Genomic DNA, 25,505 nt, shown 5'->3' on the forward strand with positions numbered 1-25,505 from the left:
GATACCAAGCCTGGAGGTGGCACCCCTTCCACCTCACAGGTATCCCAGCAAAGTCTTGTGGGGAGGGGGTGGGGCTGTTTCCACAAGAAACGAGATGCATTTTCAAATCACCAGTAAAGAAACCCCTGTGTTGTGTCTGAGATCTACGCAGGGCCAGCCCCACCGCATCTCCTCGTAGGTCTGCTAAGTGGGAGGTGACCGAGGGCATTTACGGAGCTAGAGCTGAACCTTTCACAGCACAGGCCCAGGTGCACATGCCCACCCTCCCCCAGACAAGCCTCAGAGCTGCACAGTCTGCCAAGTGGCCTCAGTCAAGGTGCCAGGGATATGAAAACTCAGCTCCCATGAGGCTAGGTGCTGGCTGCTAAGGGCCTGAATCAGCACAGCCCTGCACCCACTGGCCCCCAGGGCTGCACCACGACCTGCAGCCCTTTGCTGCAGCGAGGCCCCAGGAGAGGAGAGGACCTGTCACAGGTCCTTGTGTCCAGCCTCCGCTGGGCATGGGGCACACCAGAGGACAAACAGGATAATCCAGACCACTCAACGCTACAGGTAACGATGGGCACGCTGCATGGCAGGGGTCTGAGGTCTGTGGGGGGCCGGCCTGGGGAGGGGCCCCCTGGCAGCTGGTGGGCTGCGCTGAGGGTGTGGGTACAGATGCAGAGCAGCCAGCAGTTCTGCAGGATTTTGGAAGCAGGACAAGGGGCCCTGTTTAAGTGTGGATGGGCTGCTAGAAGGCAGGGTGCCCTCCCAAGCGACGGGCTTCCTAGGAGCCCAGGGGGATCAGGGCCACACTGGAAGGGGATCAGATGGAAGGCGGCCTCTGGTCCAGGGCAGTTTCGATGCATGAACAGTGACACACAGTTGTTAAATCAGTGAAACAACTCCCACCCACCCAGTCAAGGGTTCTGCTGTGGGAAAATCCCACCAAAGGTGAACCAAGGCTCCCGAGGATGCCCTGAGCAGGCCCTGGACCACAAGCAGCTACACTCAGACCCCGTGCAGAGCCTGGGGCGCCGGCCAGGAGGACGCGGGGCGGCCAGGCACTCAGAGTGGTCTGACCAGTGTGGTGGGCGCAAGGCCACAGGGCAGGAACTCAAAGGAGGCTCCTTGTCTGTATCTACACCCTGGTCAGCTGGGTCAGAACCATTTCAAATGCAGGGCCTGACAAACATGCCCGAGGCACACTCGTGAGTCACGCGTCTATATTCACATGACACTGCGGCCCTGTCCCTCTGGAGGCTCCAGGCCTGCAGGACCCGCGGGGCTCACTCACAGGGGTTCGCGCCGTCGGCCACAATCAGCATGCGCAGGGAGCTGAGGCTAACGTCCCTCTGACCGCGCTGAGCCAGCAGAGACCAGTGCATGTCACGGGACTTCACCAGTGCGGCCCGAGCTGCAGAGAATGGGGATGGGCCTGGGTCACAGGGAGCAGATGCACAGGTGCGCAGGCAGCACACAAGAGCAGAGATGCGGCTTCTTCAGGACACACAGTCTCTGCAGCCGAGCCTCACAGGCGGCTTAACCCACCCCATCCTGTTTTAACTGAAAACCAGCTCTGAGGTGTAACGCAGGGACAATAAGCTCACTTTCAACTCTGACTCCCAGACTCTCTTCTGTCTTGTGCTGCCCCTCCCGGAGTTCCCGACTCTCATAGCCGCTCGCAGCTGTATGGTCGGCCCATCAGCTACCAGAGCCCTGGGGGCATGTGGGGTGGGCAGGGAGGACCCAGGGTGCGAATGGGCAGACTGGGCCTCTCACAAGTGGGCAGCACCTACCAAATGTCCCCAGCAGGCTTCAGTCTTCCTCTGTTAAACAGGATAAGCAGAGACTGTCCCACTGGGGACGATTCCAAACACACTACAGAGCACCCACACTCAGAAAGAACGTAGGTCGAAAGCCCACACGGGCACCCAGGACAAGTCAGTGAGAAGACGGAAGAGGCCCAGCCCCCGTGCTCCGCAGGTGTGGCTGTGCTCAGGAAGCACCGTGACTGACCAAAGCTGGACAGCACGGCAGGGTGAGGCCCTCGGGGCAGACCCATCGCTCTATGTCATAAACTTCATCTGAACAAACAGCTTTGCTACTGGTGTCTTGCAAAGCCCTAACTTAAAATTAGAACCATCTGAGGTACGAAGAATTAGGAGCATTTGTGTGAGAAAACACAATTAGGAAGAAATCCGTGGCCCCTGTAGAAAAGAGCTGTTCTCCCCAAGGCCCCTCCAGCCTTGCTTGCAGGACAGCCTGCAGCTGGCACCGGGAGTCAGGACCAGCGTGGATGGGGGAGTCGAGCCACGACAGGCTGGTGGATGGGGCTCCACCGCTCACGCCTGCTTTATCTTTTCTTCATCACTGAAGGTCAATTCAGAGAGGCTTCTCTAATGCAGGGGAAACCAAGTGATGGTACGACATCCTGTTACCTTTATATGCACACACTTTCTGAATCCAGGAGAGCGGGTTTGCCTTCATCAGCGCGTACGGGATGCTGACCACGTGCATCCTGTTCAGGACGCTCTGCAAAGAGACAGGCTGTCAAGGGCGGGGCACCAGCCCCACCAGGAAGGGAGGAGGGAGCCCCAGTGCTCTGCCCACAGGGACGGTGCAGTCAGAGACACTTCAAGGGTTAGTCACATCACCTAAACATGGGGTTTGGTGCCCCCATCATGAAATGTCCCAACAACCAGACCACAACGCGAGCGACACTCACTGTTAACACTCCATGCCACAGGCCAGCGTCCCTTTTGAAATCCAGCACATTTGTTAATGTTTCAGCTGAAAGTGGACAGAGATGGTTAAACCGCTGAGGGACCGTCTTCACAAGTCACGTGCGTTTTCAGAGAAACTCTGAGGTGATCACATCATCAACCAAGACTTAGGAAACACAAACAGCATTTCCAAACACCATGCAACAGGTGTCAGTAATCCTGGTTATCTACTCAAATTACTGGAAAGACATAAAAGTAGAAGGTCATGTGTGGATGAAAGCAGAGCAGTATGCCAACCACTGATCTGAAAACCCAGACAAGCCTCAGAGCCCGTGTGAGGCGAGCACAGCCCATGTGATGTGAGGCTCGGGGCGGCTGGTGGTTGCCCTGCTCAGCCCGACGCCCACACCCCTCACTTCCTGCAGCACCGAGGCCGTCATCCAGCACTCCCAGGACACGTCACATGCTCCTGTGTCACTTCCCTTCAGAGCTGCTGCTTCCCTCTTGCCCCTTCCCTCTCCCGAATGTGATGGGCATGTGATGGACGCCTTTCAGGGAGCAGGAGTGGAGGGCAGTCCCAGGGCTGCCCCTCAGTGCGCCCTGAGCTTAGTGCTCCAGCTGTGCTCTCGGTGGGACCCGGCTCCAGGCCCCACTTGGGGCTGAGGACAGAGCCTAGGGCTGCTAGGTGCACCCACGGGAGAAACACCAGAGGTGAAGGAGGCAGTGTGATCGTGTGCCAGGAATGCTGCTGCACTGCGAACAGGAGTGCTGCACATGTGCCCCCTTGTTGGCTAAAGAGCCCCAATTGTAGGTGATGGACGTAAGGCCGGGACTTTTAGTTGACAGAACTGTTGAAACATTCTGTAGGCCCTTCAGTGTACCTACAATCATTTTCCAAACGTCCACTGAAGTCTTCAGCTGTGCCTTCAGCTACCCCTTGCTTTTATACACTGGTATTTTACATCTTAAACATACCATTCAATTCACTTTCTTGTTTTGTCCAATTCCAGTATTTCAACGGGAAGAAGTAAAGTTCCCCACGCTGCGCACCTGGTACTCCACGGTAAACGGGGAGCTACTGTGCATTACTAAGAGACAGGCTCCTTCCAAGGAGGTTCTGCTGGCACACCCACGTGCATGACAGCTTAAGCCAACGCCAGTCACGGCGAACAGTTAGAGTAAGTGTGTCTTGACGGGAAAACGCAATGTGCTGGGAGCAGCCCACTGGGCCCCGGGCAGCGGGAGGGAAGCGGGTTTCACCCTGTTAGGTCAACAGATCACCCTAACCCCCCCTGTCCAGGGGAGCAGGGGCCCCAAGTACCCAGGCTGCTGCACGACCTGGACTGAACAGCAGATGCCACATGGGGCTGGCTCCCACACGGTCAGTGTCCAGGTGCCCTGTGCACGGCTGCAGAGCCGCCCATGTGCCCTTACCTTCCGAGAAGCCGCAAGCTTGGGTCAGGGCCCGGCACTGTGCCAGCAGGGACGCGTGGGGCACTGCGACCCCCACCGTGCTGCCTTCCTTGCTGGTTTTATACTGAAAGATTTCAGAAACAAGCTCATGAGGTGACATTTCTGGAGGCTGAGGTGGCACCTCCCTCACTAACCACCTGTTCGGCTGAGTGCACTTCACACTGGGGCCCCCAAGGTGACAAACTTGGCTGTGGTGGGGCCCAACCTGGGCAGGTGCTGAGGGCGACTGTGCACCAGGCCCCCCACCAGGCCACATCCCAGGGGCAGCGAGGGAACTGGCAGGCATGAAAGCAGAAGGACCTGCGAGAGTCTCCATAGGAACCTGCACGTCTCTGGGGTGAGGACAAGCCGGTAGAAACTGTGGCCAGTGGCCCCTCATGGCAGCAGTGACACCCGCAGAACAAGTCCCGGCCAGCAAAGGTCCTACCTCGATGTAGGCGGGCCCAGTCCCTGAGTCCCGGGCCGGCGGGAGCCAGTCCCTGGGGGGCTTGGTCAAGTGCTTCCCATCCACCAGCAGCCAGGTGAGGGGGGGCCAGCCTGCAAGGAAGCAGGGGACATGGTGCAGGTGCGGTCAGAGGGCCCCGCCGTCCTCCACGCGGCTCGAGCTGCTGACACGAGGACGCGCCTCCGCCCCTTAACCTGTACTAACTTCTGCCTGCCGGCCAGTGGCTACCACACTGAACAGCACAGGTCTAGACCCTGAGCCGTGAGGCGCAAGGTTCACCAAGGCCCGAGACAGGGCCTCACTTCTGCTGAAGGCCCTTCCGCGCTACCCAGCGACCAGCTGGAAAGGGGGTCTGAGCGCCCGTTTACAGAGGGCTCAGCCACATGCCACCCTGCCTGTGGGGCCCACCTTTGAAGGTCGCCACCTCTCCGGTCTGGGCCTTGGGCAGGCCCTTCTGACAAGCGTCCGTGGTCAGGGCCAGGGTGATGCCACAGCTGCCCAGCAGAAACCCGACCTGCTGGCTGCCGGCATCCTACGGGAGACAGAGGCGGCAGGAGGCTCAGCCACAGAGCAGAGCTCTGTTTTCACCCTTCACAAAGCTTCTACAGCAACTTAGCCCTGTATCAGAATACACTATATTTTTTTCAAAATGATATGTAATTTTATTAATAAAAGGATTTTTTTTTAATAAAAAGGTATCGTTTTTGCTGTGACATATAAAGTTCTGGGTAATGGGCTCATTTCTCAAAAGTTTTTTTCTTCAAATGACATTCAGCAGCATTTTAACAAACCCCCAAATAATTAAAAATAGCACTGAAATTTCATTTGATTACCTGACCTTTAACACTGACTTACTTCCACACAGAAATGCTCATTTCATTTTAGTCATGTCTTCTTTCACATATGTCCCTCTGTAACATTTTATCATTTTCTTCTAACAAGTTTAACAAAGTCTATTTTTTCCTAAGAATCTCTACTCAAATATCCATTCATTGTGTATTATTATCCTTGGGGATACACTGCTTTTACTCACAAACTTTACTTCTGGGATTCTTGCGTACTCTTGCTAATAACATGCATGTTAACAATTGCCTGAACACTGGGTTATAATAGGAAACTCTGGTTTTCTAAAATACATGCCAAGTCTAATACATTTTTCAATAGTCAGATTACTGATATTTATAGCTAAAATGTGGCAGCCACCCAGAGCATCAGCACCCACCGCGATCGTCTGTCAGCAATGAAAGTTGCTTGCTGTTAAACAACAAACAGAAATGCAAGAGAATTTCAGTCTTGCATGTTGAAAGCTATCACCAGGAAATGAGCTGACACATCGGTGTAATGATTTACTTATCCCCAAGAAATGAAAGCTGTTACCAATAAACAGTTTTGAGAAAAAAAAGTTTCACAAAATCTCATCAAATCCCAAATTCGATTCACTGGAGGAAAAACGTTTGTTTCTGTCGGGGAATCCACAGAGGTGGTCACTAGCCCCCAACGGCTGCTCTAAGTACCCCCTCTTACCAGCAAGACAGTAAACAAGGGTCTGGAGACGGGGCTGCCCGAGCGCCCCTGAGGCTGGCCCGCCTGCCCTCCCCAGACAGCACCTGGAGTGAGGAGACAGAGGCCCCGGACTTGAGAGCCGGCTGCACCCCTGAACTACCTTCCTCGTCAGCGGCACTTCTATGGGCACAGGAACCAGCCCTGCCAGGAGGCACCCGTAGAATGCCACCATGAACGCCACCGGATTGCTGTTCGGAAACACCAACGCCACCTACAAGGGTACAAAGAAAACCCATGAAATCCCCTCTAGAATAACTCTGTCGTCTGAATATCTGCTGCTGAGATGGAATTTTGTTCAGAAAGTATACTTCGGGGCTTAATGCTTGGTCCTTAAGTTTCTTCAACCATGTAACTTCTAATATGTAGTTTTTAGGTTGAGGTCTTTACCCCGCGTGCAACCACGTAGCGTTAAATTCTTGGTTTTAAAAGGCAAGTCCAGGGGGTCTGCCTGTGGGGTCTAGATCTGGCTCCATCCACTCTGACCATCCAGGCAGCAGCAACTCAGGGAGGAAGTGGTGGGCCGTTACCTGCCATCGACCAGCGCAGGTGAAAAACACCTGGACATGAAAAGGGAACCAGGAGCCAAAGTGCCTCCAAGTTATCTCCCAGAAGAAAAAATTCTGACATCAGAGTTTTGCTTGGACAGACTTTCACTCAAGACTGAAACACCAACAGGGATGTGAGGTAGGCACAGAGCCCCTCAGTGGAGACCCTCCTGGGGGCCACTCCCTGCCGCTGGCTGGTCACTGTGAGGCCACCCCTCCCCACCCAGCAAGGCAGCCGCTTTTAACATTCACATCTTCCTTCTGCTAACTGCTCTCACCTTTCTAGACGCTGTGCTTATGTGGCTGTAACTAATTTTTGAAAGTATTCAGATACGCATTTTACTTCCTCTTACTGCAGGTGACTACTGACAATTTTGAGTTCTCCCCTTCCTCTTCTCCCATCGTCCCAATTTCCACTTCTTATAATATCTAGTTGAATTACAAGTTATTTATGGAATGACATTGTTGTAAGCCCCAAATATTGCAATAAGTATGCCTGAAACCATCAGTGATGGTTCAGAACAATATCTGAGTCTACTGTTAACACGAGGCCTTTGAGGACACAAAATGAAGGGCAACTGATAACCCACGACTTCAAAAGACAAAATTTAAGCTATAGCTATGTTCATTCTGTACTTGAGGTCTGGAAATCAAGCTTCTAACAAGTCTGTATGTTGAAAACGGCAAAGATCTCCTTTGAAAGTTGATGCTAACAGTGGTTGTTCCCTTTTAAGAACTGTGCCTTGTTGTTTGGTACAGGACGTGCGTTTTCAGAGCATCTGTTATAAAGAGCCGTGTTTGTTCACTTTTATACAGCACATCACTGCAGGAGGACGGATTCACCACTCATCTCCCATCACTCACTAACTGGGGCCTTGTCAGTCTGTTTGTAATTAACCTGACTCCCTGGATTCACCTGCAAGTCAACAAATTATTTGGAAGTCTTTGTCCTTGCAAGAACTTATTTCAAGAGAAAAAAAATTAGAGATTCTCAGACTCATTTTAAAGCAAAGCATGAGTCGGGGTCTCGCAGGCTTGTTCTAAAGCACGAGGTGTCATGAGGCATCGTTCTTGCACTGTTTGTGTGGCTACATTCCTTCTGGCGGCAGCGGGCGCCACCTCTCTCACCAGCGTGCTTCCTGTGTGCACGCCAGCCACTTAGGCCTGGGCTGCTCCACTGGTGTGTAAGCCCTGTCAACGGTATTTCCAGATAGCCAGCCGGGCAGGTGAGCTCATGGGTCTCACCAGCTGCCGACCAGCCCGCCCTACCCACAGCACCCATCCTCCCAGTGCTGCCTGGGCTGCTCCTGTGGGGTGCCCCTGTGGCTCTCCTGTTTGGACCACTCACTCATTTGGCTGAAGCACATCCTCTAAGAACTTCCCAAGTAACTGCTCACGAGTCCAAGATTTTGAGTCCTGCCTGTCTGAAAACGGTGACCCCATCCTCACAGCAGTTAACTCTCCAGGAATAGAACTTCAGGCTAAAATCATACTCCCTCCGAGCTTCTGAACTCTGCTCTTCTCCGGTATTACACCGAGAGGTCCCAAAGCCATAGGTTGCTGAGCCCACCTTCCCCTGAAGGCTGCAAGGCCCTTCCTGCGCCGCGGCCGACCCAGCCTGGGGGGCTAGTGCTTCAGTGGGTCCCTTGCACTCACTGCAGGCCCCGCACCCCAGCTCCGGGGGACGGCCTTGCATCATTATTGTCATTTAACATTTCCACTCTGTTCTCCTTTCTCTTCCTGGAAGTCCTTCAGTCAGATACTGGGCCTCCCTGATCAGGTCTAACTCCTACTCTCCGCCCTGGTCTTCCCGACTAGCATCTTTTCCTGGTCAACAGAGCACCGTCTTCACCTCACACCTCCAGGGATAGTAATGCCAATTTTTTAAAAAGTTTTTTTTCTGTGTCTAGCATTCCCTCCGAGTCCGTTTGTTTCCTCTTCCTCCCTCCCTCTCCCCTAACTCCTTCCCCTTTGCTTTTTTTTTTTTTTCCTTTCAGGTCACACTGACGACTGAGGCACCCGGAGAGTCGCCTGAGACTGCATCATCCCGTCACCTCACAGCTTCACTGCCGGATGATCTGACTTCAGGCAACTCCCTCCCAGGGGATTTCACCACTAAGTGTGCTGATTTTCACCTACTCTCCCGTTTCCCGCTCTGCACCTGTTCCACCCTGGGTTCCCAAGTCTGGCTCAGCTTGCCAAGAGCAGCACTGTCCTGCAGAACTTTCCACGGTGGTGGAAGGGCTCTACTCTGAGCTGTCAAATAAGGTAGCTTCAGCCACATACAGTGACTGAAGCCTGGAAATGTGCTTCCTGCAACCAAGGAACTAAAAGTTTAATTTCATTTTACTTGGGTTAATTTAAACAGTCCCGCGTGGACAGTGCAGGATGTGGAACTCAGCTGCAGCCTCCCCTGCGTTCCACCTGGCTGGGGGTAAGGGGTGCCCGGCCACGTGGACGGGGAAGAAGGTGAATACAAAACACAGAATTTCAAAGCAAGGTCAATGTTTCCCAAAAAAACTTGAGCTTTGGAAATGTAACATTTATTAATATTTGATACTAATACTTTTATTAAAATCAACATCCATAAAGTCAAAGAGAGAAGTTGAAGAACTGGTAAATGGGCAAAATGAGGGAGCAAAAAGAACCATCACGTTATCGACATCAACACAAATGTTTTCCATACTTAATACTTTCTCATTGCTGACTTTATACTCCTTGTGTTAATGCTGTTAAGTCTAAACAACCCATGTCAATGAAACAGATTTCAGTCTCTGTTCTCACTCACTCCAAAAAAGTTACATTCTAGTTACTTACTCTGTCTCCAGGTTTAAGCAGCGGTTCATTCTTACTAGTCAGTTTATTAAGTAGAGTATAAGATAGTTTTAAACTCCGACTCCAAAGTTTGCCTAAAATAAAATAAAAATACTAAGCAAGGTAAAATTTAAGAAACTATTAATTAACATTTTAATGTAGCAATCATAACACCCCATAACATACCATTATTACTCTACTACTGATAATGCAGGTAGTTTTCAGGTGATAATTATTTTGTACAATGCTGAAATGAACATAATAGCTTTATCTTAAAAACAACTTAGATTTACTTTTCTTAACAGAAAAATAAAACAGTACTTTATTATAGAAAATTTAGAATATAGAAATGCCAGCTGAATAAAGTGTTCTTTCTGTTATGTATGTACACACACACACATACACACACACACATGCAATTTTCGGGAAATGGGATCACACTTCACGCTGCTTTTTCCAATCAACATTGCATTGAGAATGCATTTTCATGTCATTGAACAGGTCTTAACTGCGTCCCTTATGAGATTGGCAGGGTTCATTCAAACCACAATTCCCGCAGTGGGTCACGTCTTCATCTCCACCTTGCACTCAAGAGAAGACAGTCACGGAGATGCTAAGCCAGCCAGAGCCCAGGGCTGCTGCAGCCGAGTACCTGGACCCCTGGGCGGCCCCAGCCCTGCGAGTCCTGCCCACCACACCCATCCTGGGGGATGCTTCACTAAGGAAGGTGCGACAGAGACACAGGACAAGCGACCAGCAAGGGAGGGTCTGGGAGGCAGAGGCAGAGGGTGAAGAGAGGGCGAGAGGACACAAAGCCGGAGTCTGCCCGACACTGAAGCACCCTCTCCTCACCCTGCGAGATGCACCAAGGGGGAAGACAGAGCCACGGCTTCACCCTCCCCACCTCTGGCAACTGCATGCCTTCCAAACGAACCCCACTTCACTGTAACCCACATTCAGGCGCAACATGGTAAGATAAGTGAATTATGGAGCCTGAGAAATAAATGAGAAAAAATATCCTCAACTCAAAACATTATTGCCTTTGCCTACATAAAAAGGTCAATTCAAGATGTTAATAACTGTTAACACAGTTTAAAGATTTCCAAACTGAGTTCAGCTACATATAAAACAATAATGCACTGTGATCAAGTTAGTTTTATCTCAACAAGGCAGAGGTTTAACAGAAAATCAACATAATTTGCCACAATAACAGAATAAAGGTGAAAAAAAGGTAAAACAATTTATCATTCAGGATTTTCAAATTCCTTCTTAAATCCAGGATGAAAGGAAACTCCTTTAATGTGATTGTTAAAAGTCATCCGTAAAAATCCTATCAGAGACACCACAATTAATGGTCAGATGCCATTAATTGAGATACCAAGAGTTGGTCAAGAACATTTGCCGTTTTACTCGAAGTCTCAGCCAATGTGACTGGGGGAGGCGGCAGGGGAGGTAAAACAACTGGAAACAAAACTGTCATTATTCACAGATAATGTGACCGGTGTGTGTTATGAACCTTGTAACTGAAATTAGCAAGGCTGTCACATACAACAGCAATATACAAACACTGTTTGAGATCTAAGTACCAGCTCCACACTAAATACAAATTTTAATGATACTATTTACAGTAAGATTTAAATAAACATGTCAAATACCTAAGAGTAAGTGTTACAAAAAATACACAGCGCCTTCCCCAAGAAAATCATAAAACGCTACTGAGGCTGAGAAAGATCGGAAGGAAGGGAGGGACCTGTTGCGTCCACTTGCGGGAAGACGCCGCAGTGCAAATGTGCTAATTCTCCTCGAGTTGCTCAAAACAACCACCCACCCTTGGCAGGTCCGTCTGTGACACAAGCTGGTTTTAAAATGGACACTGACATAAAAGGGCGAGGACAGCCAAGACAGCCTTGAGGAAGGAGCTGGACAGGTAGGCTTCCCCTAGGGACGTCGAGGCTGGTTACACGCGACGGCAGTGGAGAGGGCGTGGTGTCAGCACAGGGCAGACTGAATCAGTGGGGTAAAGACAGATCTACCCAGGTGTGGACGACAGGTGGCACTGTGACCTTTCCTGAAAGGCTGGCCTGGAGCCCAGGCCTATACCACACACAAAAACTCACTCTGGTGGGGACGGCAGCTCTAAACTGTGGGTGGGAAAACAACAGCACCCTCCCTGGACACCAGAGCAGCCTCGGCTCGGTGGGGAGGATCCTCACAGAGGGGAGAAAGGATGCTTGCCATGTGGGGGTGAGCGGCTGGGGCTCAAAGCAGGTGATCCATGCACCACAGGCCACCAACAGGACTGGTATCCAGGACACATGAAATGCCCACAAATAATCCTGTATAAAAATGTGCAGAAGATTCAACAGCACTTAGCAAAGAGAAAACCCAATGACTGAAAACAGGAAAAGATCTCAACCTACTTAGTCATCAGGAAAATGCAAATCAGCACCACAATGAATAGCACCTAAATAAGCCCGCTGGTGACAGGGAGCAGGGGGCTCATGCTGATCAGGGCAGTGAAACTGGAGGAGTCTGGAATTATCTGATACATGTGAAAATCTCATAACCCCAGATCCAGCTAGCATCTCCTCTCCTAAGTCTACACCCTACAGAGATGCACACAGCGGGATGTTCCCAGCAACAGTGCGTAACAGTCCACACTGGAAATGACCCAAATGTCTATCGGCTGTATAATGGATACACAAGTCCTGAAATGTCCAATATTCGTTCCACATCAGAAGTGAATGAGTCACAAGAACACTCTGTAACATGGATGAGTCTTAAAAGCGTGACGGTAAGAAGGCGCTGTTTCCAAGCAGGAGAAGGCAGTGGTGACAGACCAGCTCTCCCCTCTAAGATGATTGCAAAATTGGGTAAAATGCAGAACCACCTGCTGGAGGCAGCAAAGACAGCCAGCAAAGACAGAGAGGGTACGACTCTAGTGGAAGCCCCTGGGAGGTGAGCTGCCCTCCTACAGCTGCTCTTACAAAAGCTGCGGGTGCGGGGATCCGGTCCCCAGGAGAGGGGCAGCTAAGGGCCTCGCACCCACCAAGTGCTGCTGCTGGGCATGGAGATGGGGCCTCGGAGCAATCTGCCGAATCCTGAGACCTCTGAAAAGCCAGAGCCCTGAAGTCACCACATAAGACAAAATCCACACTGGGGGGCCCCAGATGAAGGGGTCACACAGAATACACCAGTTTTAGGGAGTCTGAATAATGGAAAATAAAAAAATCTCCAAACTGAAGTAAATATATAAAAGGATGCAAAATATAAAAAAGAACATTAAAGGCACGTGGAACTCAGAAAAGTTATTAATATAAACGTAATCAAGAGTCCCAGAAAGACAGGAGAGAGAAATGGGGAAGAAACAATATACCAAGAAATTATGGGGGTGGGGGTAAGAGTAGAGCTTAGTGGTAGAGTGTATGCTTAGCATGCACAAGGTCCTGGGTTCAATCCCCAGTACCTCCAATAAAATTAAATAAATAAAAATTAATTAATTAATTAATTAAACCTAATTACCTCCCCCCAAAACAAAACAATGTCCAAAAATAATTACTTAAAAAAAAGAAATTATGGCTGTAATTTTCTAAAACTGATGAAAAATACCATCCCACAGATTTAAGAAGTCCTCTGGACCCCAAGCAGGAAAATTTCAAAGAACATCACACCTAAATACATCGGTAAGACAGATGTAAGCCAGAGCCAAATGAAGAGGAATTTTTAAAAAGCAGAGGAAAAAAGACACATTATCATCCAGACAGCAACAGCCTGGCACCTCGCTTTCCAGAAGACAGCACTGACTTAGAGCACCAAGGATGCCTGAGCACCTTCAAGAAGGAAGACATGGGGGGCCCGCAGGCCAGAGGGAGAGGTGACCATGGCAAATGAGGGCTAGTGGGAAGGATGGTCCAGCGAAGGGAATGGGGAACAGCGTGACTCCTGACTTAAAGGCAGAGCAGTGGTATCTTGCAGGTGTAGCAGACACAGACTTAAAATGAAAGACAAGGAGAGAAGGTGTCACAGGCTGGCTTCTTCTGGAAGCAGACACTGAGCCAGAGCTCGCACGGGAGGTACTCCCATGGGGCAAAACGTGTAAAGGGAAAAGGGAGACAGCCAGGGTGGGCAGGAGATGCCAGTGGACCGCAGTCTCTGCAAGCCCCACAGGGCGACCCGGGAGTCGGCTCTCTCGTGAGGAAAGTCCGTGCTGAGCAGACACAGGCCCTGTCCGAACACCTCACATGACCTGGACCCGAAGGCTGAATGCGACAGGTGGAGGCTGCCAGCAGCCCACCTCCTCATAGGTGGGCGGTGAGCTCATTTCTTAAAGAATTACAGACGATCTCCCTAATGAACACAAATGCAGACTCTAAACAACACACTGCCAAATAGGATCCAGGCATTTACCAAAAAGACAAGATACCATGGCCAAGTGGGATTTATTCCAGGAATGCAAGGGCTGCCTAGCATTTGAAAATTAATCAACAGAATTCACCAAATTAGTGGGGGAGGGCAGAGAAACCAAATGATCACATTGACAGAACAGAAATAGATAATCCAAGATGAAAACCTTTTAGCAAACTAGGAGCAGAAGGGACCTTCATTAACTGACAAAGAATTTCTGCCATAAAACAAGTAAACAAGCTACAGTAGACACCGCACATTGAGCCCAAACGCTCTCCACCTAAGACGGAGGAGGGCTCCACACTGCACTGGTGTTTCCAGTTCGCACAATGAGGAAAGAAAGGAAACAAAAAGCCAAAATAATTTTGGCATTGTTCACAGGTGCTATGACTTCTGCACAAAGGATATCCAAAATTACAATTAATAAGCCAAAAATAATTAATATGTTAATTTAACAAGATTACTAGATACAAAGTCACTATTTAAAAAATCAATTGCATTTCTCTTTACAAGCAACAAATGAGTAGGAAAAAAGTTTAATCATTCCTTACAATAGGAATGAATCTAATGAAAAAAAATGAAGATTTCTGTACTCAAAAGTATAAACTATTCCTGAGAGAAACTCAAGAAGGCCTTAAAAGGGGGTAATATTCTAGGGTCATGAACTGAAAGATTCCCTAATTGTGACAATATTGATTCTTTTGAAGTTGAACTATGGATTCAATCCAGTGCCAATCAATATCCTGACAAGAATTTTTCTGGAAAAGGACAAGTTGATTCTAAAGTTCATTTGGAAATGCAAAGGGCTGATAGTCAAGGAAATCTTGAGGAACAATCACAGGCTGAAGGACTCACATTCAGACACAGACTCTCACCTGTGGTAATTCAGGGAATGCGGGGGGCGGCAGGTGGTGAGACAGAACAGACCCACGAGCACACTGCTCACCTGACATGACAAAGCTGCACCCAGGGGAAGGTGCCTTCTCAACGAGTGACAGTGGCTCAATCAGACGTTCACATCACACACAAAACTAAACTATATGTGGACCACAACACCTGAATGTGAAAGGTAAAACAAGTCTTTAGAAGAAAAGATAGAGTATCTTTGTGACCTTAGGTTTGGCAAAGACTTCCTAAACAGGACAAAAAAGCACCATATAAAAGGGGGAAAAAAATAGATGAATTAGACTACATTAGGTTAAGACTTCTTATTTCTCTAAAGCCACAATTAAAAGTGTTAAAAGGTAGTGCAAAGAGTGGAGAAGATGTCTGTAAAACATGTATTTGACAAAAGGTGTGTATCTAAAACAAAAAGAAGCAAGAAAGCGTTAACAACCAAACATAAAAATGAGCCTAGGATTTGGGTAGTTCACAGAAGATACTCAGGTGCCAAAACATGCATGAAAAGCCCCTCAGCCGTCAGGGAGTGAAAATGAGCACCAGGACCTGACAGCTGCCCCCCTACGCCAAGGAAGACTAAAAGGAAGTGGACAGTCAGGTGCTGAGAGGATGTGGAGCAACTGAAACTCCTCCCACAGGGCGGGGGGAGTGCAGATGTTGGGACACTTGGGAAAACTGGTTGGCAGCACGTCCTGACGCTGACCTGTGACTCCTACGCCCACAGCAGCACAAGTCCCCCAGCAGACCCACCGAGAACATTCATGACAGCACACACAGTAGCCTGCTGTAGACACAACCCAGATGTCTACCTACTGCAGAGCATGTGTTCTCAGGATGGAGTACCATCCATCAGTGAGGGTGAACGAACCACGCTGCACAGAGTACACGGGAGAGTCTCACGGATGACGCTGAGCCTTCACAGAACCCGCCCGCACCCAGCAGTCGGCAGGGCACTGGCCTCGGCCGGGGGGACTCAGGGTCTGGGGACCGGAAGTGCCTCTAGGCTGAGAGCTCTGTGAAAACGCGTTGAGCCAAGTGTGCAAGATTCGTGTTACATAAAAACAAAATGGAACCAAAAGATGGCAAACACAAAAAATATGCACTGCTCGATGCCATTTGTACAAAGTCAACATTGACAAAACTAAACCCCGCTGTTCAGAACTGTACACAGATGTGAACTCTCAGAACCACCGGGCAGGGAGCGTCCCCTTGGGTGCGGCAAGGGCAGTGGTCTGGAAGGGCGCCTGGGGGGAGGCAGGGCTCTGTCTACCCGGCATCTGAGTAAGTGTGTCAAGATCGCTCCCTCGTGTGCACCCAGAGGTGTGTTTGCACCACAACACATAGTGCCTCACAGCTAAGCCGGAGTCCGGCTGCTCTCTGCTGACACTTGCCGTAGGTGAGGGTGCAGATGGCCTTCCCAGCAGTGTCCAGGGCGGTCAGGCACGGGGCTTTGGGCTGCGTGGTGCCCCACTGCTGCAAGGCGGCCAGCAGCGAGGGCGGCCAGTCAGTGCCCATGGCCGGGGGCTCCCCCTTCAGCACCACCATCTGGCTGCCCTCGGGCTTGGGCTGGCTTGGATCTGGCTGCTGCACTGCAAGAAAAACAGAGATGTAAAATCAGCACCTCACAGAACCAGGCACACATTCGTCTGCTAAGCACTCACATTTCATAGTTTTCTTCTCTAAAAAACACCAATAATAAAAGGCTACCATCAGGAAATTTGGATCGCCTTATCATTAGCGTCATCACAGCCCCACGGCTAAGGACAGAAAGGGACCCAGCCACCGGCCAGGACGAGTCCTGGTGACCCTGACCCCACACGACCCCGGGCGCAGCAGGGACGGCTGGGCCTGGGTCTCAGCCAACCCTGACGACACCTGGGAAGCAGGCACTCACCCCACGTACAAAGGGAAAGTGAGTGCAACACTTCAGTTTGGGCACCCAAACCATGTCAGAAGGAAAAAGAAAGTAAAACCTACTACATTTCCAGTGGATATGCAACCCAAATTTGCCCAAATGTAAGAAAGACGGTCCTAAAAAGCATTTACAGCATTGAACTTTGAATCTGAAAGGTGTGATGTGATTACAGAAACCTGCACTGACACCATGTCTAATCGCCGAGTTCGAAGGAGACACTGGAGCTGGCCCGAGGGGCAGAGCCGTGCGCTCCCGAGGCTCACACCGCACACCGGTGTCCGGTGTGGCGCTTTACTTCTCTTCCTCTTCTACACATTTATACTCCTTTCTGTTTCTTGGTCATTTGCTTTTTAAAAGTAAGTCTATATTCTTTTTTTCTAAATATGTATATAATTCATAAGTGACAGGCTAGAATCCTGAAAAGGAGCCCAAGCTTTGCTAAAAATATAATACTTTAAAACAAAGGGGATATAAGTATTCCGGATTTAGAGTTTAAATAAAAATTTAAATAGTGTCAGTAAAATCGAATCTTCAAAGTATTCCTACAAAGCATGATGCACGGCCCAGAGGCAGGGACGCACCTCTTAGCTGCACAGGAGCAGTGAGCCTTCTACCTGTCAGACAAAGCCAGTGGCCACATGTGATACTGTTCCTCCTTCACACACAGTGACCAGAGTCTGGAAACGCACTCTGCTGTGTTATAAAGTCACAGTGATAACCCAGGTTCAAGGTGCATTTGTCTGTATCTCCACCGTAACGGCCACCCCATTCACACAACTGTGGGCCAAGGGCCAGGGCCAGAATGCTCACCTTCCAACAACTCCTCAAAGTCATCCACGAAGAACTCCTTCAGCGGAGGGCGCTTCGGCCTCTTCAGTGTGTTCAGAAGCTGCTGGATCTTGGAGGACACCCTGCTGTTCACAGGGACACCTGTCACAGAAGGAGGAGGGCTGAGGCCAGGGGCGGACACCAGGCCCAGAGACCACCTACATGAACACGTCGGAACCTGTGAATCCAACCCAGCGCTGGCCCGTCAAATAGCCAGGCTGGGATTTATTAGTTCGTCTATTTCAGTTCAGTATTTACTGAAGCCTTCCAGGAACTGGAACTTGTCCTAACTGAGCTGTTTTCAAAGTGATCCAGGGGCCCCTGGGGGTACTTGAGACCCTTTCAGGGGCTTCATGAGGTCAAACTACCCCTATGTCACATTAGCTGGTATCTGCTCTTCCCCTCCCCTCTCTGCACGCGCACGGGAGAGGGCTCCCGGCCACACAGCCACGCAGGCCCAGCGACAACAGGGGGCAGGCCTGCTCGTTCGACTGCGTCTCATGTGTCAGATATCTGGGTTGTACTGAGTTTATCACTGTTATTTTAAAAAGAGATAATAAATAGTTTTTTAAATTTTCAGTCTTAATTTTGAACAATAAATATCCAGAGAAACCCACATAAACTAAAAGTTCTCTGGTGTCCTCGGTAATCATTAACAGCACCCCGTCCTCCAGAAACGGGCCCAAAACTGAGCCCTGCACTCACTGGCCTCCCTTCTTAGCCCCCTTTGATCTGGAAAATTTCTTTGATCTTTGTAACACTGGAATTTTGAAAGTTAGTTCTTTGTTTTCACTGAGTACAACACACCTCCTTCTGCATTTATTGAGGTTCCTCATGATTCCACGCAGGTGCCATGTTCCTGGCTGAAACAGCCCCAGAAGAGCACGTTCCAGTGCAGGGGACACCCGCCTGCCCCCACGCCCGGCCAGAGTGATGTCCAGCTCCTCATGATCATCACCCCTCTTTTCTTGTGCACCCAGGCTCTTGCTGTGGGAAGGCGTCTACACATGAAGACCAGCGTGGGAGGCCCGGGTGTGGACTCATGATTTCACAGATGCATCTGCTGTGCCCACCTGTGTGCACATGTGTTCGTATGTGTAGGTGTGTGTCTATTCACAGCGCACTGCTTTAGCTGGGAGCCGGAGGAGCAGTGGCACAGCAGTGGAGTGAGCACGCTCGGCACCAGGCCTCAGGCTTCAGTTCCTTCCTTGCTCCTTGAGAAGTAGCTAATCCAGGGCCAGGGCTCCGGAGCAGAAAGTGACTCTGACGCACGTTATGACAGAATATAAGACAGTGAGTGAAAACGGTGTCACAGCTCAGCTGTGCCCGATCCCATCAGCTGGATGTGGACAATTTGTGCATCAAAATAGTTAAGAAACATAATGATTTATAACATCTGAGAAAACAGAGGTCCATGAGTCCTTCCTGAAGACAGGTATTTATAAAGAAGGGAGGGAGGGAGGGAGGCAGGAAGGAAGAAGACAGAGTGCGGAGAGTTACCCGTCAGTGTCAGTGGAGTGCTGAAGTGGGGACATACTTCAGCACGATCGCAGTAAACGCTGCATCTGGCAGAATGACCCAGCGGCTGTGAAGTGTGCGAGAGAGTTAGATGAGGATGAGGTCATGCATGTGTGTGGTCCTCACACTGCCAACTGGGTGCACAAAAGGGTGACGATCGTGGGGAGCTGGACATCACTCTGGCCGGGCGTGGGGGCAGGCGGGCATCCCCCGCACCAGAACGTGCTCTTCCGGGGCTGTTTCAGCCAGGATCGTGGCACCTGAGTGGAATCATGAAAAACCTGTATTTATCTCGAACACAGACACAAATCCTTAACAAAACTTTAGCAAATCAAATCCACAACACATAAAAAGGGTAACGCGCCACAACTAAGTGGGGTTGGTCTTGAGAATACAACTTTGGCTTAATCTTCAAAAATCTATCAATGAAATTTACTATGTTAATAAACTACAAAAGAAAACCATATGATGAGCTTAACAGGTTAAAAAATCACTTAACAAAAATCATGATAAAAATTTTCAGGATATTAGGGAAAAAAGGAACATTCTCAACCTGATGAAGAGCATCTATGAAAAACCCACAGCTAACGTCACAATTAAAAATTGCAGAAATGGATACTTCCCCCTCAAATTGGAAACAAGACAAGTTATGTCCACTCTCAACATTTCTAATTGATGTTACTGGAAGTCTAGACACTGTAATAAAGCCAGAAAAGTAATAAAATTTAAATACCATTTACAATAGCATCAAAAATATATTTTGAGATAATTTTAATAAAATATGTGCAATATCTATACACTGAAAGCTACAAAATAGTGCTGGAAAAGATTTTTAAAAGAGCTCAGTAAATGGAGAGATATATATCACATATATCAATTAAAATACACAATACTGTTAAGGCGCCAATTCTCTCCATATCGATCTAGAGAGTCAATGAAATACCACTCAAAACCCAGCAGGAGTTTTGGTAGAAATTAACAAAGTGATTTTAAAATATATATTAAAATGCAAAAGAGCTGGAATAGCTAAGGCAATTTTTTCATGAAGAGTTGAAAAAAACTACACAATTTTAAGATGTATTACAAAACCACATATAAAAACCCACATATAAAAAGATGATGACAGTGTGGTACTGATGTAAGGACGGACAGATGAAGTGGAGGATCAGGACACAGAGCCCAGACACAGGCCCAACGATCCTCACCAACGAGGCCAAAGAGACTCAGTGGGGATAGAACAACCATTATGTTAAATGATCCTGGAACAACTGAACATCCACGCAGAAAAGTGAACTCAGCTTCCTATCTTACACTGATAGTAAACTTAACTCAAAATGGGTCACATACCTAAACCTAAAACTATGAAATTCTAGGAGAAAATATAGGAGTAAACCTCTATGACCTTGGGTTAGGAAAATATATCTTGGATATGACACAAACATAGACACCATAAAAGAAAAAACTGGTAAACTGGACTTCGTCAAGATTAAAGCTTCTGCTCTCTGAAAGACACTAGTAAGAGAACAAGAACCAAGCACAGACGGGGAAGAACACAGCCCAGAAACCTGACAGGAGCATGTAAGGAACTCCCAATTCTTAACAAGAAAATAAACACTCATTGTTAAAAATAAGCAGAAGATCTGAACAGACTCTTCTAAAAAGATACACGGATGGCAAATAAGCACATGAAAAGATCGTCATCCGTCATCAGGGAGACGCAAGTTAAAACTGTAACGAGGTGCCTCTACACACCTACGAGGGGGGCTACAATTTAAAACCAGCACCATTGGCTGCTGGCAGGGATATGGAGGGACCGGGAATGGGAGACAGTGCAGCCACTTTGGGGATCATTTTGGCAATTTCTTAAAAAGCTAAAACATAAACCTACTGTGTTCCAGCTGTTCTACTCCTAGGTGCTGACCGAAAAGAAATGAGAGTATACATCCACACGGGGATCTGTGAAAGAACAGCCACAGCAGCTTCACTCCCAACAGCTAAAAACTGGAAACCACCAAAACATCCATCGGCAGGAAAAAGATAAACGATGGCACATTCATAGCATGAAATACTAGTCGTCAATAAAAGGGACGAACCGCTGACGCATGAAGGACATGGATGAATCTGTGGGAGGAGCCAGCCAATGGAGAGTGAATGCTGTATGATACTATTTATATAAAATCCTAGGAAATGTAAACTCATCTAATAGTGCCCAGAGTAAATCAGTGTTGCCTGAGGGGAGCCACAAAGAGCGGCCAGGACCGCTACGAAGGGCACAAGGAAGCTGTGAGGGACTAGGTATGCTGGCTCGGGTGGTGGTTTCATGGTGCACACGTGTCTTAACACTTACAAAACTGTACACTTTAAGTCTGTGCAGAAGGTTACATGTCAGTTATGCCTCAACTAAGCTCTTACTGTTTTTAAAATATAAAGAGTAACAAATGAAATTTAAAAATCTATCTAACCAATGTAAAGCCTGCTTCACATTGACTCAGCTTCTCCTTTTGCATCTGGACAAGGAGCTGAAAGACCTCAACAAAATCTGACCGACTGCTTGGGAGCATCAAAACACGTTTAGGTCTTAGATTGGAGATCCTCTGAATTTTCCTGCCACTCAAATCTGGTACACTGGAAAGAAAACTCCATGTGATCTTGTTAAAAGGCACTGGAAGCTGTCTCAAAAGGAAATGGTACAAATGAGGAAATGAGAATTGCACTGAATTCTCAGGGCTGCACACGGGTAAACACGACCTGCAGGAGGGAGGGTGTGGGGGCTGCTGTCGCCGGCAGGGCCGCTGTCACCGGCGGGGCCACGCTCGCACTAATCCCACACTGGTCCACAGAAAGAAACGTCCCCCCCTTCTCGTTCTCCTCCAATACCACAGATCCAAACACCTGGCACATGCAATTTAAATGTGAAGGCTTTCTCCCCCTACTTTCCTCACTCCCCATCTGACCAACTCCAAGGCTATTCCTGATTATTTCTCCATGTGATACACACGTGGGCAATTTAAATGCACTAGGATTGTAACTGATGACTGGCTCAGGTTTGCTAAAAAGAAGACACCAAGGTGAGGTGCAATACCTGTGCTCCGCTATCTGAAAAGGAGGAAGAGAGGTATGCTTACCTCCCGCCGTCTCCAGGACGCTCCCACCGCACCCTCGAGGGACTCCTCTCACAGAAGCCAGCTGTGGGCGCTCTCTGTGAGCGTGCTGGTGCTGCACGAGGCCCGTGGTGACATCAGGAGGGGCAGAGTGCAAATCTGCTTTTGAAAAACAAACCCAAGATAAAAGAACATTAATACCAAGCTGCTGCTTAAACCCCACTGACTAAAGCTTCACTAGCTGAGCTCTGGGCAAGGAATGTAGCATTCCGATCGGCTTTGTTCTTCTGGTTGACCAGGCCACGCCAGGATCCTGTGAACTCTGAACTCCCCGGCATGGCACGTCCAGCTCTGCATGTGTGTGGCATCCGGTGCTCAGAGGGAACTAGACCAGAACCACAATGACAGCACAGGGACAGGCGTGAGTAACTTGCCTTCCTAACGATCTAATGACATTTTACTAGAAATCTCCCTCAATGAAGCAGAAACACATTTTGAAATCAATTTTTATTGGACTATTTTTTGTTATATTATAAAAATAGCTAGGTTTCTATAACTTACTCCTATTCCCCCAAAAAGTAAGTTGAATATCACAAAGACACAAAACCTCTGCCGTCATCAAAGAATAAACCTAAAACATAAAAACTACCCTCCTGGCAGTTTAATACATCTCACTGTTAAGAGGCTGCAATCAGGTCTTTAAGGCAGAACGTACCAATGTCCCATTTAAAGACAAACTACGTTAGATACAGAAAATGTTTAAGGTCACTCCTTCCGCTGTCTGCACATTCTGTGTTTCGTTTTCACGATGAGGCACGTGTATCTTTTCGGGTACCGGCTGGTTGCAAGCTGCTACAGACCACTGCTACCACTGAGTCTGGAGAGTATCAGGTCTGGACCACAGCAACACTCGTCCACTCATGAGAACTGACACTGATCTGTAATCTTTAATTTTTAAATGAATGCTCCTGCCATCACAGATGCAGACACTTTAAAATTCCAATCATTTATCTATCATTTCATGACCTAGGCAGAATGCAAACTAAGAATTTTTTAAATATGTAGAGAGATGAAATTACATGGGAGCAAAACGCAAACTCACCATTAACAATGGCAGAAAACATCATTTGGAAACATCTAACTTTAATGACAAGAGATTTTACAACCCCGGAAAAAGCTTGATATCGATGAATTAGCATTTTAAAGTATACCTATCACAGTGTTCTCAGTTTAAAACCTCCTCACCCTTCCCAATCTAGCAAAAAGAAAGCATGATTTTTACATTTATGAAAAAAGGAATAAATGGTAATCTTAACTACAAAGTAGTTTTTAAAATATCTGCATAAAAATAAACAAACTGCACTCAAAATAAAAATGAACTACTGTACTTACAAGTACTGCTTTTAGATACAGGCATTTAATTTGCATCCCAAAGTTTTATGTATTTGATTTTCTTTAACTCAAAATTGAAAATGACATTTATTTTTAAATTACCTTTACCTAACATTTTCTACCTCAAATTTTTTTACCTATTATAGTCTTCTTTCTGTATTTCTTTAGCCCAAACTGAAGAATTCTCTAGTGTCAGAAACTAAAACAAGGGTGGTTTTTATGAAAAGGAGAGGGAATGGAGTATTTCCAGTAAAACACTTGGCCTATGAAGCTTGCAGACAGCAGTAGGGTGTTAGGCGGAGCCCAAGTTAAGATTCGTAGAACTAACTGGAACTCATCACGCATGTACGTGAGACCAGGAGAGTGGGACAGGAGGAGAGGTGTTCCCAGCCACACCTGCAGACGTCAGGAGTCCTCTACCCCCAGAGGTGATAAACCTGCCTATGAGTCCTTACAGCCAGGACCTTTCAGAGAATGAAGACACCAACTCAAATACAAGTACAGTCAAAAGACCCCACGGCCACAGGGAAGTCAGGGCTCTATGGTCAAACATTCTGAACTGCGGTCAGTTTTTCATGTTAAAAATGCTTTTATTTCTATCCCACCAGGAAGCAGTGTTTATGACAGCTCAGCACCGGCTGAGACAGTCAAGCCACAAGCACCTGCTCTACTGCAGGAGGCTGACCTATGCTAAGAGAACATTCAAACACCAGCGTTTCCCACACTGGAGCCACTGCCTACTGCCAGTAAGCTGTCACCATGACTCACAGGAAAAGCAGATCGCCTAGGCTGCTGTCAAGCTCTGCACCGTAGACGCCACTGAGGACAGGTGGGTAACCACCAGCCATTTGTAGGACCCCCAAGAAAGTTAACAAAACAATCCAGGCGCTGTTTCTCAAGGGGCCTTTTCTCGTAAAGCACGTTGCCCAGGACACCTGACAGCCCGACCCCGGCGGTCTTGGCAGCTCGTGGAAGCAGGTCGAGCGAGGCATTGTGAGTTCTCCTCTAAGACTCACATCACAGAGAAGACACAAGCTCAAGAGAAATACGCAGACATGGTGTGCTGATTCAACCAAAGGAAAAATGAAAAGTGTCAGTGAGGACGCTGAGGCTGAAGACATCGGTCATTCTGAACACCCCGTCCAGCTAATGACCAAGCTTTACGTGAAAGTAGCTCAGCACCTGAGACCAGCGCCTGCTGGGGGTGTCTAACCCGCTAGGACCTGGGAACGCTGCCCAGTGGTCACAGGTGCACTGCTGATGTGCCATCTCAGTTTCAGCAGAACAGCAACCAACAGCAAAGAAAATGAACAGGACTCAGAACTGAGTCAGCCTGGCTCCACCTCGCGCCAGCTGACTGGTCTCAGGGCTGCTCGTCACCCCAGGTTTCTTCCCTCCACTCTAGAAAAAATGGTGTCAAGACACGCTCCAGCAGCACTGACGCACCGTCGAGGAGGACTCTTTTCTAAGGCATGAGTGCAAGAACACGTGTGGGCCTTGTGTGCCAGCTACGTTATTATTTAAACGTTATTGTTTAAAAAACATGATTTCAAATGATGGAAGGTTTGCAATGTTTTCCTAAGGTTAATGTAATTTAAAGGATGGGGTGATTTGGAAAAGATCTGCGCAACTCTATGACTAACTCTGACACTTCTCCCCAGGCTGGGGGTGTCTAACTTGGTGTGCGGAAGAGGAAGACTACAGCCCCAGCCCTGCCTCGCACACCCAGCACAGGACACATGGAAGAAGGAGGGTGGGGCAGCATGCAGGCAGCAGGTCCCCCATCGTCAGGGACTGTCCACCAGAGCAGGAGACCAGGCACTTATCAGGGCCCCCAGAGAGGCCCCCATACCACTGGGTCTGGGCCTGCCAAGCCACAGAAGCATCAAGAACCACTTCTGT

At 48.5% G+C, this 25,505-nt stretch overlaps 1 protein-coding gene and 1 long non-coding RNA gene across 16 annotated transcripts in view; one reads left to right on the forward strand and one right to left on the reverse strand.

Moving 5' to 3' along the window:
• DIP2A (disco interacting protein 2 homolog A) overlaps positions 1-25,505 on the reverse strand; it is an 83,265-nt gene that overhangs the window by 32,879 nt on the left and 24,881 nt on the right. For 10 of the 15 annotated variants that reach the window (XM_032486893.1, XM_032486783.1, XM_032486720.1 and 7 more), the window contains 11 exons: positions 22,236-22,373; positions 17,575-17,694; positions 16,241-16,438; positions 9,549-9,640; positions 6,287-6,397; positions 5,032-5,155; positions 4,606-4,715; positions 4,140-4,242; positions 2,708-2,772; positions 2,421-2,514; positions 1,277-1,396 (listed from right to left, as the gene is read on the reverse strand). In XM_032486893.1, the coding sequence (XP_032342784.1) occupies positions 1,277-1,396; positions 2,421-2,514; positions 2,708-2,772; positions 4,140-4,242; positions 4,606-4,715; positions 5,032-5,155; positions 6,287-6,397; positions 9,549-9,640; positions 16,241-16,438; positions 17,575-17,694; positions 22,236-22,373 (1,275 nt within the window). Of the gene's footprint in view, positions 1-1,276; positions 1,397-2,420; positions 2,515-2,707; positions 2,773-4,139; positions 4,243-4,605; positions 4,716-5,031; positions 5,156-6,286; positions 6,398-9,548; positions 9,641-16,240; positions 16,439-17,574; positions 17,695-22,235; positions 22,374-25,505 lie in introns of those variants that run through there. The other 5 variants (XM_032486954.1, XM_032486840.1, XM_032487223.1 and 2 more) reach the window with 2 other exon arrangements.
• On the forward strand, positions 416-8,995 carry LOC116665998. The gene is made up of 3 exons (XR_004322853.1): positions 416-552; positions 3,716-3,883; positions 8,729-8,995. It is a non-coding gene; the product is annotated as an uncharacterized LOC116665998 (long non-coding RNA).

The sequence above is a fragment of the Camelus ferus genome, chromosome 1 (assembly GCF_009834535.1).
Source record: "Camelus ferus isolate YT-003-E chromosome 1, BCGSAC_Cfer_1.0, whole genome shotgun sequence".
Classification (NCBI taxonomy): Eukaryota; Metazoa; Chordata; class Mammalia; order Artiodactyla; family Camelidae; genus Camelus; species Camelus ferus.